Source organism: Danio rerio, chromosome 17, assembly GCF_049306965.1.
Source record: "Danio rerio strain Tuebingen ecotype United States chromosome 17, GRCz12tu, whole genome shotgun sequence".
Classification (NCBI taxonomy): Eukaryota; Metazoa; Chordata; class Actinopteri; order Cypriniformes; family Danionidae; genus Danio; species Danio rerio.
Window position 1 is genome coordinate 48441175 of NC_133192.1, and position 14662 is coordinate 48455836.

Here is a 14662-nt window from a genome sequence, read left to right on the forward strand (position 1 = left end):
CCTGCAGTCACACACCAGTTTCAGCTCACCTCCCGATTACATGGACTATATTGAGACCATTCACACACTCTCAGAAAAAAAGATAGATAATGGTACAAATAATGTTCCTTGAGGAACAGATTTGTACCTTTGTAAAAATTGTCCCCTATATAATACAAAAAAGGCCTCTTATGATACTGTTCTGTGCCTTTTATGGAACAGTTGAATTGAAGGTACACAATTGTTGTCAGTTGTTCTCAGGTACACAATTGTTCTCAATTGTTCACAACTCCGTCTTTATTACAATAATAGAAAAATACATATGACTGGAAAGGCAAAGTGATATTATGAATAATTTCTATATTAAAACAAGAATCATGATTTAAAGGTATATGTTTAAAGAAACGTATAACATTAATTATTAAGTTCCACAACACAATAATACAAAACAACTGGTAAAACAGATAACTGTAGGTATTGTAAACTAAACATTTAACACATTTTATATAAATGTTTGGTAAGCACTGTTAAGGTACAAAGTATCTTGTCACTGTGGTGATACCTTGATTGGATCAGATTTGTACCTTTAATGAAGGTACTGTACAATATAGTATCTGTGCTGGTTTTGAAAAACAAATGTACATTTTGGTTTCCCATGGTACATTGGTAAATCATGTCCTTAAAGGAACAAACTGCAATAATACTAATTTGTTTCTTTCTCTTAAGGTACAGTTCTGTCTCATCAAAAGGTAATGCCCCAGTGACAAAGGTTTGTACCTTCTTTGGTACAACATTGTACCACTTTTTCTGAGAGTGCACACACATCGATTACTGAGTCTTGCTTCTTTAGTAAGCATTATGTAAGTGTTTCCTAGGGAAAAAGACTCAGGAATGGATGTGAGTCAATCTTTAAATAAGAAAATTATAGAAACTAATTGGTAATTTTTTGATTACATGAGATACTAATGATCTAATCCGATTCAATTATTTAGGCTAAGCTAAAAGTGTTCCCACCAGCCCGGAGATTGGCTGAATGGTAAAACTCTACAGTTTGACTTTTTGGCCTATTTATAAAACAAAAATTGGCCTATTTATAAAACAGTGTTCCTTTAATGTTAAAGATAAAAGTCCCCTACAGCTTCTATGGTCAGAGGGTAAATCATTTTTTTTGGTACTAACATAAATGTTTTTGCCAGGTAAATAAAAAGAAAATTACATTAACACATGCTCCATAAACCCTTTTGTGTGAAAACACAAATGTTTATGATAATCCCGTAAGAGCACTCAAGGCACACCAGTGTTGCAAATAACAAGAGTTTAAAGAGGTCATTGATTTCTAGAAAAAACAAATGCAAGATTTGACAATGCACTTTTTTTAAACTAAAAATGTTGGTCAAAAATATAAAATAAAGACCATACACAATTAAAAATAAATTACCTTTATTCCAGCGTTGCCATTGTCCAGTTTGTGAAGGCTATAAGGCAACCTGGACTTTTCTCCTTGAACAAACGGGTCATCGAACGCTCGACCGTGAAACTTCTTAAAGCCGTGAACTGTGTTCTTAAAGTTAGTAATAATCTGCAGAGCACAGGTTTCAGAAGTACTTTGATCATTAACATACTTCAGAATTCACAAAGTATGAATCATACATATCACTTCATACCTGACTTTTAGCAGCATTTCCAATGGTCCTGTTTTTAGAGGCCAGTGAAATACACGCTCTGTCGAGAGAGATGACATAAATGTATCATACATTGTGAAGAAACAGCCTCCATATTTTATTTCCAAACTGATGCATTATAGAGTATATGGAGGAGCAGGGTGCGGATCAGCACCTTGGACAGCGTCTCCACAAGAGCCTTTTCCTGAGTCAAAAACTGTGTTGCGGTGTGAAATGAGCTTCTGAGATTTGAAAAGGTATGTTAAGGCATATCGAGACTGCCAGCAGGTGGAGGTTTTCAAAGTAACTTCTCACAGGAGGGAGCAGGATGACTTCTGCATTTTAGAGTGGCTAGATTTATGACTGGCACTGTCAAAATCCCTAAGCAATCATCTGATTCTGTGTTTTTTATACTTTACTTTAATAATTTATCCATTATAACAGTGCAATCAATGTAAATTTAAGTGCATTTAAAAGTGCCAGTTAAAGAGATTGTTCACCAAAAATAAAAATTCTGTCATCATTTACTCATCCTCCACTTGTTCCACTGTTTGAGTTTCTTTAGTTGAACACATAGGAGGATATACTGAAGACGAATGACAGAAAAACCAAAAGCCATTGCTTTCCATGTTGTGTTTTATTCCTGCTATTGATGTAAATGGCTGTTCTTTCAGACATTCTTAAGAATATCCTGTCTCGTGTTTAACATAAGAAAGATATTTGAAAGACACTTTTGGGGTAAACTGTTCCTTTAAGACTTACCATGATTGATAGCGTTATTACCATATTTATTATTAACATTCATGTGATACCAGAAACCTGTAGTCTTTAAAGTTTAATGCACTCTTTATGGCTTAAGATGTCAAAAACACAAAGACCATCAAAGGTTTTATATTTTATTACATCACCTGATATTTAGGTATGCTGGGTTTGGTATGAAGTCTAACAAAAAGATAAAGATCTTATCTCTTACAATATCATTTTCACAGCACCAAAGAAAATATATAATATCTCATTTAAACTAAAATCAACTGAATCATTAAGCTGAGTATTTGTGAATTTGTGTTGGACAATTTCCCTGCTGCCATTTTCTCAGAATCCTTTTCCATAATTTCAATTCATATAAATCAGTATTGAATAGATACAATAATCTTTTACAACAAATAATAATAATTTGAATTGATCCAAACTGATTTTCAATCTAGCAACACGGTGGCTCAGCGGTTGGCACTGTCGCCTCACAGCAAGAAGGTTGCAGTTGGCACTTCTGTGTGGAGTTTGCATGTTCTCCCCGTGTTGCTGTGGGATTAATTCCATTGTGGCGACCCCTGATGAACAAAGGGACTAACCTGAAGGAAAATTATGACTTTCAATTCCATCTTTTAGATCGTCATTGTCAGACATAAAATATGTTTTATAGTAAATAATAACAGCCATGTTTGGATTTCAGTAGGCATTTTGTTTATTCATAACTACTAACTAAAACCAAAACAGCGTACAACTTTTGACTTAATGATGTATTGTTGCAAAATATTGTTAAATGGAACAAAGCTAACGTGAATAAGCTAACAATAAACCGTTGTGTTTATTAACCAATGTTAACCCATTTGAATACTGTAACAAATACATATCCCATTATATTTATATATAATTCACTTTTTAATCAAATGTAAGCCACATATTTGTCTAAAAAACACCCGTCATCATCTCAGTTTAATTGCAGAGCAAATTTTAAAGTTGTTTGACAGATTTATACTTCATATTTCTGTCATCCACAAAAACTGGTGTTGCATGATAAACTGAGGATGCGCTAACGACATAATTCGATTTCAATAAGCACTGCAGTGACCTCCTACAACACCTCAACTGTCAATAACGTTACCCCTTTAGGCCATTGGTCTAAAAGGTCGTGTTCTAACAATACTGTATAAATATCAAGTTTTACAGCGTTTTAATATGATTTGTCGAACAGCCGCGCCCAGCCGAGAGAGCGTGGATTTGTCGACTGAACACCTACAGTACAGCACACGACGCCGCGGTCGGTCACAGTCTCGTGGATCTTTCTCCCCATGCAGGGTGTCGGATTATACGGTTCACGTGCACTAGTGAAAGCCACAAACAGTCATTCTGGTCAACTCTACATGTGAATGGCGTGAGAGAATCGTGTCTATCAAATGAAGGACAAAGACTTTTAGCATTTTAAGCCAACTAGAAAGGTTAAATAAAACATCAAAGCAGCCCACTTTCACCACAGACACGTTTCGAGGCGTACAAACATTGGATTAGGTTTAACTTACAACACTTTTTCGTTTTACGCAAAATGAAGGGGCTTTAGCATCTTTCTAACTAAACTGACAGTCGCAAAGTGCACTGGCTCGGGAACTCGGCCAGCTAGGCAACAGCAAACGTTGCGTAACGACACACAGCATCATTTTACAACAAGGGATGGCAAGGCTATACTTACGGAGTGCATCTGTCACTGTATTCATTTGCAATGGTTTCAATGCCGCCGCTCCTGGCAACAGCGATGTAACAGTTCTGGAAACCCACATCAATTCCCACCACAGACATGTTCAGTCCTTATTTCTTTATTCTTAACACCTTCGGTCCAGTTTTAACAGTGTGCAGCTGGGTGGAATAAAAAAAACACACAACACCCCTATTCTACAGTATGTGCGCTAGACGAATCACTCGCTATTATGTAAGTCGGGCTTTTTATAGATAATTCTTCGCCTCTAATCCTTGCAGAGAGAACGCTTTACTGCATTCTTGCAGCCTCCACTGATAATGTCAACCGGCAATATGGGTAAACCTGCGCATTTGTCAAGAGCCTGGAATTGAGTTTAGCCCCGCCCTCGGCGAGTTCTAATTGGCTACTGGATGGCGATGAACAGTTCGATTGGCGCAGCCTCACATATAAGGACGAAAAATCTAGAACCTGGCGATAGAAGCTCGCATTTTTACGTCACTGGGAATGACCGTGCAGTTAAACGACCTATGAGAATGTCAGGGGGTCCATCTCTGGATGTGGGAATGGAAAAAACATATATTATTTTACAAAATAAGTACATGTTATGTAACATACACATATACATACATAGCCTACATACATACATACATGAATTAATGCAAAAAAATAATGATTTTTTTAAATTAAGAATGAATGAATTACTATTATCAACATATAAGCAATCTAAAATATCTGTCACTAAACTTGTGAGATGACAATTTTCACATTAAAGAAATGAGTTCAAAATGTTAAGTTTAATAATGTACATATAATTATTCTATCAGCTGTGAACTTGTTTTGCAGTCGAAGTAATAATCAGATTTATTCATTTATTTATTTATTTATTTATTTATTTAAAAAGTTCAAAGCCAGGTAAAAGGGTCGTTTGGTTTAGCAACAAGGTTTCAAAAGCATTTTCCAGCGAGCCACAAACAATGAGAAACAAAGCAAAGTGGATGAATTGAAAGAAAAAATGCACCTAAATATTCAGCTTTCTAAATAAATTTTGCTGTTAAAATGTTCACTGCACTTTTGCTTGCTTATTTAATATTACTATTTATTTCTTTTATATTATTTATTTCTTTAATATTATTTATTTCTTTATTGTTATTTATTTATTTGTTTGTTTATTTGATTTTACTTACTTATACTTACCTTTACTCAGTTAATGTTCAGTGTCCATTTGCTTGCTTATTTAATATTACTATTTATTTTATTAATGCATTAATTTATTTGTTTTTTGTTTGACTTAACATACTTATACTTACTTACATTTACTCAGTTAATTTTAACCAATTAAATATTACTTGCTTAATTATTACCAAAAAACTATAGAATACCTTAAAGGGTATTTGTTATTACTCAAATGTAATCATTGATATCTAATTACGATGGAACTTTAGCTTATTTAAATACATCATCCGTTTTATTTATTAATTTAATAAAATAAAATGTGCAAATCACAGGAATACAGGAACATGGTCAGGAATACAAGGATAAACATAAACATTCACACATTGAAAGAGCAGACAATATATATTACTAATATATAGGCTTGTTTTTATTATATTTTTAAATTATATTTTACTTCTTATTTTATTTCCTTTTTTCCATTCCCTTTAAACCTGTTTTAACACATTTAAACTTGTTTTTAATCATTTAATTATTTATTGTTTTTATTTTTATTTTATTTTCTTGTTTCTTTTATTCTTGTTTATGTAAATCACTTTTTGAAATTTGTTATTTAAATAAACTTGCAAAAGTTCCATTTAAGGCAGGGGTGCCCAAACCTTTTTGTATGAATGGCCAAAAACCAAATAATCGAGAGCCCTGGGCTGAAATATACTAAACAACATTACATTAAAGTTGTCATGGGTAATTTCCTATTTTATTTCAGGATATCTCAAAATAAATAGAAAACATTACTTTATAACATTCTAACTAATGCTGTGTAACTTTTTAAGTTTTAACTTATTGCAATAAAAACATAAACAATCACATTTATAACACAGCAGATTTCAATGCTGAATACACTTTTCAAGCAGAATCTGCCTTTAACTTGATTTGCTAACCAATTTTCTGCATTGTCGGGTGACAGTGTGTACATTTAACCCAAATCTAAATTATTTACACCACTGAATTGAAACATTTAATAGCAGTTAGCTTTTAACAATAAAACAAACAAACATACAAACTAGATTAAAGGGTTACATTAAATTTGAATGGACAATATCAAAACCATCCCAATCATTCTCCCTCTTCTCATATGAGATGATGGGCCAAATTAAAGGATACCATGGAACAACTTTGGCCCGCGGGCCTTAGTTTGGGCATCTCTGCTTTAAGGATTGTATCGTATAGTCTTTAACTTGCCTTGCCTAGGCTTATGCGCTAACAAGTGGCTACTAATCTTCACATTACAAAAAAAGAACAGATGCAAAAAAGTAACAAATAACATACAGAAATAACACCATTACATAAAGATAAAGTAAACCGAATGATGAATAACTAAATATAATTTAAAAAGGGGGCTAGGGTTTTTCCTATAGCGTATATATTTTGTTTTATAAAAGACTGCAGATGAATTGCACTTTTTGTTTTCATTATTTTCAGGGCTTTTATCTAAAAATATAAATAAATTAATCGGTCTCTATGCGGTACTTCATTTTTGGGAGATGTTTATTTCGGATTCGCACTTTTATTATGAAAAGCAAACTGTACTCCTCACAACCGGATATCATCTATGTTGTCATACGTCGAGAGGCTGGGATCAGGAAGTAGGCTTGTAATGTACTATTTTGATTGAGCCCGTCGCTGTTCAGCTGTACAGTTCTCGAGTTTAAAATGGGGCTTTTTGGAAAAACACAAGAAAAACCACCAAAGGACCTCGTAAGTGAAACGTCGTTGACGGTGGACGACGATAATAAACGGGTTATACTTAATATCCCATTGTAAATAACAGCAGGCCTATAAATAGCTCGCTTGTCATATTTGTTGGTAACATGATTGAATGACGTAATGCCTTCTTCATTCGTTTCTTAAACGAGGTGTTTTTTGACTTTTGTTCAACTCTTTGGTCTGTACGTGGCTTGTTATCAAAAATATTTTCGTTAAATCTGATTCAAGCGTTTGTTGGTGAAATCACAACAGGTTGCTGATGTGAAACTGTTCAATTCTTTTCCACAGATCAATGAATGGTCTCTCAAAATCAGGAAAGAGATGAGGGTCATTGACAGACAGATCCGAGGTTCGGCCTGAGTAAACTTTGTTTTTCTTTTGACCAACTGATGTCTATTAATGTTCAATAAGGTAACTGTGCTGTACTTTACAGAAGTTTTAATGGTGTCTATTGTATTTTTCTCTTAAGATATTCAAAGAGAAGAGGAAAAGGTGAAGAGATCCATCAAAGATGCCGCAAAGAAGGGACAGAAAGATGTTTGCATCATCCTGGCAAAAGAAATGATTCAGTCAAAGAGAGCCATCAACAAGCTCTACGCCTCGAAAGCCCAGATGAACTCTGTGCTGCTCAGTATGAAGAACCAGTTGTGTGAGTATAGCTGTTCATTTACGCATACAACTAGTTGAGGACAACATTATGGCCCTCTTGTGAAATTTTAATTAGTATTGTTTAATTATTTATTTAATTAGTATTGGGATTTTGGAGTGTCTATTCAGGCTAAATGCAAGTAGCGCACCTCGTTGGAATAAGCTAATTGAGACATTCCCGCCCATTACCGTTTCATTGACAGAGACAGCATAACTAATGAGAGCATCATACAGCAGCATGAGTGGCGTAGCTCGTAAAGCACATAGCAACTTGTTTTGAGGCGTTTGATCATGAACCCAGTTCAAACCCATAGTCTGATGAACTCATTTTCCCCCACTACATATCTGATGTTGTTTACTCTTCACAAGTAGGAATTCATTAATTAATGTGTGGATTATAGAAGATTCTGATTCATAGAACTGGATTGGAGAGATGTTAAATCCAAATCATATGCATTATAAGTGTGTAGAAAGTATATAAATGCCCTTAAATATAATTTTTTTTTGTACTGCTTCAGTAAACTTGAACAAGTAAATTAAAATCCATTAATTTTCACTAGTTTTGTTAGTATATTTTTTTTCAAAGTATGCTTTAAACATTTGTTAAATCTCTGTAGACTAGAAATATATTTACTGTATATCATTTACAATAAAAATGCAGGCAATACATTACAGATACAGTTTATTTTAAAAATAAATATTTTGTTATTCCTATTTTTTTTATTTAACAATAGGGGTGCGACCAGGTAGGGGCCTACAAGACATTGTGCCCAGGGGCCTCTGAATTTTTTTTATTAGGGCATTGGATGGAGGGGACGTGTCCCCACCAATATCCACCAATTACTGGATTGTCCCTACCAATAATTTAATCGACTTCAGAATGAAATCATGCTCCGTCAACCGACACATGCACAAATTCAAGTTTGCTACGAGTTCACCCTAATAATATTAACCAAGACTGTGCAATTAACCAAAATTTGGTTTTACTTTTGGCCTCTATGATTATGAAAAACAATAATCGGGATAAAATAGTTAAATTGTGTCACACACCTCTCTAAATTTCTTCTAAATTTCTATTTCTCTTACCTCCTCAAAGCCAGACTGCAGTAAAATCATGTAAATTGACTTTTGGAGCATGGGACACAATTTTCATTTGTATTATTAAGTATTTATTTTATATTATTAAGTTTTTTTATTCATATTTTTAAAAGCACAAAACATCCGCTTTAGCGATGTATGTCCTAATCTTTGCCCTTGTGTTCATCAACAGATTTTTAAACATAATCTTTTTATTAAATAATTTGTTTTTGTCTTTGCCATCTTGACATCAAATGCTATTTTTTAGTTATTTTAAAATTAAAATTTTATTAAATTAAATTAAGTTCTGTAGACAATCACAAAATTATTTTATATCATTAATTATTATAATTTCTTAGTAATAATAATAATAATAAGTATAATATTGATCTATTGAGCTATGATTATGTTTTATTTTCTAGCCAAACTAAAAGTAATGAGCCTTTCTTCAGAAAAAAATCAGTAGGAAATACTGTGAAACCTTACTTTCTCTGTTATACATCAAGTGAAAGATACTTTTAAAATAACAACATTTCACAGGAGGGCTAATATTTCTTTATCTGGATATGCACTGAAGGATCACAGATTATATTGAGTTTTATATAATATTTATAAATCAATCTGCCAAACATTTTAACAACACTGATTTCAGTCAGCCTAAATGACATTCTAACTTGAATTTAATTAGATGGTCATATTAAAATAGAAGGTATTAGCAAATGGTTTGTTACCTTTTAATAATAAATAGTAAATAATGTGCAATTAGTTGGATAAATAAATACCAATAAGACTTATAATTTAGAAAATCTGTCATGCAAAGGTAAGACTGAGAAATGGAATATATTATGACAAGATAACAATCATATACTTCTACATTAAGATAAACGAAAAAAAGAAATGTTAAATGTATGTGGTGGATTGCCAGTTTCCACACTACTGAAGATTTGAACAACTAATACAAAGACAATACTACAATTTGGTTGATTGCAAATGTTTCTAGACAGTTCTTCTTTTTTTTTTGCTTGATTTTCAGTAGCTATTTAAAATCATGTTTACACAAAACATGATATTTATAAATGTAAATATAATTATCAAAATATTTGTGTCCGCATTGACGAAAGATAAAAATCTGTTTATTGTCCGATCTACTTTTCATATGGCATTACCCCCTTGTAACCAGCAGGTGGCCTTAGTGTGCTACTAGCCCAAATGACCAGTGAATCCAGCTCGTGTAGCTTACCCTATCTAACCATTCAGTGAATTAAACAAACACATTACGTGTAGTAAAAAAGCATAAATAATTTTGAAAGAAGGGAACATAAAGATGCCAAAGATATACTGAATACCTGAGGAAGTTTTCTGTTTTTACATTCCCAGCCTGGTTTACATAAGTTCTATTTCTGTTTTTATAATTATTTTGCATGATATAACCGACTGTTTCCAAAATAGCCAAGGTAGTTTAACATCAAGCAGAGCTTCTTCATGATGTTGTCTGTAGCTTTAAGTTGTGCGTGCTCTTTATTTTTTAATGGATTCCAACTGACTGTATGTGTTTTATCATTCAACAGCTGAGAAATAAATCATTCTAAAGTGATCCCAATTATATTGTTTCTTTACACCTTCATCATTATACAGGGTGGGCTATTTATATGGAGACACCTTAATAAATTGGAAATGGTTTGTGATATTAACATCCGGTTTGTGGCAAATTACTATATGTGAGGGGGCAAACTTTTTAAGATGGGTGGTTACCATGGTGGCCATTATGAAGTAGGCCATCTTGGATCCAAGTTTTGTTTTTTCAATAGGAAGAGGGTTTTTTGAAAAATCAAACTCATTGGGAATTTCACAAGAAAATAATGGTGTGCTTGGTTTTAACGTTACTTTATTCTTTTATGAGTTATTTACAAGTTTCTGACCACTTATAAAATGTGTTCAATGTGCTGCCCATTGTGTTGGATTGTCAATGCAACCCTCTTCTCCCACTCTTCACACACTGGAAGCAAGACTGCAGGAGAAATGCCAGCACTGGCTTCCAGTATCCGTAGTTTCAGGTGATGCACATTTTGTATCTTCACACCATAGACAATTGCCTTCAGATGACCCCAAAGATAAAAGTCTAAGGGGGTCAGATCGGGAGACCTTGGGGGCCATTCAACTGGCCCACGATGACCAATCCACTTTTCAGGAAACTGTTCATCTAGGAATGCTCGGAACTGACACCCATAACATGGTTGTGCACCATCCTGCTGGAAAAACTTAGGGAACGTGCCAGCCTAAGTGCATAAAGAGGGAAACACATCATCATGTAGCAATCATGTAGCCTTGAGGTTTCCATTGATGAAGAATGGCCGCACTATCTTTGTTGTCTATGGTGTGAAGATACAAGATGCAGCACCTGAAAATACGGATTGCTATTACTGTCTGAAGAGTGGGAGAAGAGGGTTGCAATGACAATCCAAAACAATGGGCAGCACATTGAGAACATTTTATAAGTGGTCAGAAACTTGTAAATAACTCATGAAAGAATAAAGTTATGTTGAAATCAAGCACACCATTGTTTTTCTTAGGAAATTCCCAAAAAATTTGATGTGTCAAATGACCCTCTTCGTATTGAAAAAACAAAAGTTGGATCCAAGATGGCCGACTTTAAAGTGGCCACTATGGTCACCACCCATCTTAAAAATTTTGCCCCCTCACATATACTAATGTGCCACAAACAGGGTGTTAATATAATCAACCATTCCCATTTTATTAAGGTGTATCCATCTAAATGGCCCACCCTGTAGTCTAGCTGTGATCTGAACTCTGCTGTTGTTTTACATTCATAACGATTTGTAGAACAAAGTCTTAATCGTTATCTAAATAGTTACAGTAACAGCCCTTAAAAAGCATGTTAATGCTTTGTTAACATCAAGACATTTGTTTCCAACCTATTAGGCCTTATTCTGTGAGAACCTGCATGATGTACATTCTCCCTTATTTATCTTGAATGCTATTAAACTACTTTTAACACAATAAAGGTAATTAATACATTTGTGCACTTCTTTTCCTTTCCAGCTGTATTAAGAGTGGCTGGTGCCTTGCAGAAGAGCACAGAGGTCATGAAAGCCATGCAGAGCTTGGTTAAAATCCCAGAGATTCAAGCCACCATGAGAGATCTCTCAAAAGAAATGATGAAGGTACTATCCTTGCTTAACATTCTGCACAGAACTTTCTCCATCAGAGCATTTAACATTATTAACATGGAGCACTCGTTCTGCACAGGCTGGCATCATAGAGGAGATGCTGGAGGATACGCTGGAAGGGATGGATGATGAGGAGGAAATGGAGGAAGCAGCAGAGGCCGAGGTCGACAAGATCCTCTTCGAGATTACAGCCGGTAAGGAAGTACGGGATGTTCAAATAGGCACTTTAATTTCAACTTTCTAGATTTTCGTTGGTATGAAAAATATTTGGGTAGCAAATCATGTGAAATTACATAATCCGATAATAAAATAATTATTATTATTGTTTTTTATGTTGTTTATTTATTATTATTTATTCATTTAATTAATTTTATTTTATATTTATTATTATTTTTATAAGTAATTAATTTGATTTATTTTGTATTTTTATTTATATATATATATATATATATATATATATATATATATATATATATATATATATATATATATATATATATATATATATATAATTATTATTATTATTATTATTTATTTATTGTTTTTGATAATTTCCAAGAGAGAAAGAAATTCATAAATGTTTAGACAGCTATATTTTCATTTTTGGCTAAGCTATCCCTGTTTTTTTTTTTTTTTGTCAGTAAGGTGCTTTTCCAAATAATTTGATAAACATGTTTTTTCAGAGGTAATCTGAAAGCAAATTAACCTAAAAACCTATATTGTAAAATGTAATATATCGTTATGTTACATACTAAATGCAGTATATTACTATATTACTAACTAAATTGCTAACTAATTACTATATTGCTAGTTATCATACGAACTAAAACTAACAAAAATTTCACAAGGGATCCTGAAAACTCTTTAAAAAGTTATTTAAAATTAAATAATCAAAATTAATTGATAACTAAAATAATCGTAAGTACCTGCCTACAAAATAGCAACTTTTAATTTGTTGTCAGTTTTAGTATGTGGTTTAACTACAGACGAGAAAACTTAAAATAGGAAAACCTTCGAAACTCTTTTTCCATTTTTTTTGAGCAAGATGCTAATGGTCTAATCTGATTCAATGATCTATGCTAAGCTAAGCTAAAAGTGCTCTTGCCAGAGCTGGAGATCAGGCACGTGCACACATAGGGCTCAACCTGTGCAGTGCACATGCCCTTTTTAGTCTTGGATAGAAAGTGCCCTTCCAAAATGATCAAAATTGCCCCCGCGACACATACCGCCCTTCAGTAGGCGCGCGACAACACCACTGATCAGAACGTGCGCGACAACACCTCCCCCCCACCACCACCACCACCCCACCCCCCCCTCTTCAAAAAAATTATCCTGCACATGCCCTTTGGACAGTCTCTGTACGGGCCTGCTGGAGATTGTCAGGATATAATGTGCTGATCTCTAAAAAAAAAAAAAAAAAAACTAATGTTCATTTAAGTACCCACACTGTGAACAAATAAAAAAACCCGATTACTTACCAAAATTGTTTAGTAGAATCAAATTACATTTTTTAGTCAGCTAAACTTAAGTCAAACTAACTAAAAATATTAAGTTAAACTTATTAACTTATTTAAAATACTTTTTGCTACATAATTTTTTACATTTACAGTGTAGTTTACTATGCACTTAACAATCATTAACCTAGGAAAAAGCTAAAGGTATTGCTTTGTTCAAAAACAGGTGCACTTGGAAAAGCTCCCAGCAAAGTCACAGACCTGCCTGATCCAGTGGCGATTGGAGCCACTGCAGCTCCAGAAGAGGAATCGGAGGAAGAAGAAGAGATCGAGGAGATGCAGTCCAGACTAGCAGCGCTGAGAAGCTAAAACACACATCTTTCTTACCCTCGAGCTCCATATAGGCATAGACTACATATCTCACCTCCTATGTAGCTTTTTTACTCATATCACAGTCAGCACATTAATATAGAACTTCAAACAAAATGAACAAAGTAGAAATAGAATAGAATGAGATCATTATATTATATTATATTATATTATATTATATTATATTATATATTGTATTATATTATCAATTGAACAGCGAAGTCGGATATATTTATTAAACTTATATATAGCCTGTTTGAAATCATTCACTTTTTACTTATGCCAATTTTATTTTTTAGCTCTTTTGACTCCTTTGAAACTATGCCTATAGTTCAGCAGCTTATCCAAGGATCCTCTGTTGTGCAGTGGTGTCTTATCGGTGTCGGTCTTGGTCATTTTTGTCTCTGTTGTCGAATTTGCAGTTTTTATCTCAAGCCTTAACTAGGCTAAGTGAATAGTTCCTTCCTAAATCCGGTAAATGGGGTTTTACTGAGTAGGACAATTTCATGAAAGCCATCACTTGTAAATCTTGTACAAATACCGAATATATAAATATCTCTGTTTGCATTGTTATTTTGTAAGTAAAGTAGACGGAAAAGTATACGAAAGCAAAACAGGCGTTGAATTAAAGAACGGTTGTGCTTGATAACTGACTGCTGTTTATGGTTCATCCCATTTCTCTCTTTGCTTTTTTTTTTTTTTTGCTTTGATTTGATTTGTAGTTTATATCCAAAAGTTGCCACTTTAGAGTGTTTTTATTATGCTTTTGCTTTAGATGACTGAACATATCCAGTGTTTACCACTAATCATGATGCAAATGTCTTTTATTCATGAACTTTTCAGCCCATTTTATACTTATTGTATAGTCTGAAAAGTCAG

At 33.6% G+C, this 14662-nt stretch overlaps 2 protein-coding genes across 2 annotated transcripts in view; one reads left to right on the forward strand and one right to left on the reverse strand.

Moving 5' to 3' along the window:
• Positions 1-4444, reverse strand: part of hspa4l (heat shock protein 4 like) — a 35926-nt gene extending 31482 nt beyond the window's left edge. The window contains exons 1-3 of the mRNA XM_685413.10: positions 4105-4444; positions 1644-1701; positions 1418-1558 (exon numbers count right to left, since the gene is read on the reverse strand). Coding sequence (XP_690505.2) covers positions 1418-1558; positions 1644-1701; positions 4105-4211 — 306 coding nt within the window. The 5' untranslated portion in view covers positions 4212-4444. The remainder of the gene's footprint in view (positions 1-1417; positions 1559-1643; positions 1702-4104) is intronic.
• A 2514-nt stretch (positions 4445-6958) lies between these two features.
• chmp3 (charged multivesicular body protein 3) lies at positions 6959-14429 on the forward strand. Its single transcript, NM_213320.1, is given in 6 exon segments — positions 6959-7038; positions 7336-7396; positions 7517-7696; positions 11833-11954; positions 12040-12154; positions 13641-14429. Coding segments are annotated over 6 exon segments (666 nt in total). The 5' UTR covers positions 6959-6993; the 3' UTR covers positions 13784-14429.
• Positions 14430-14662: the final 233 nt, after the last annotated feature.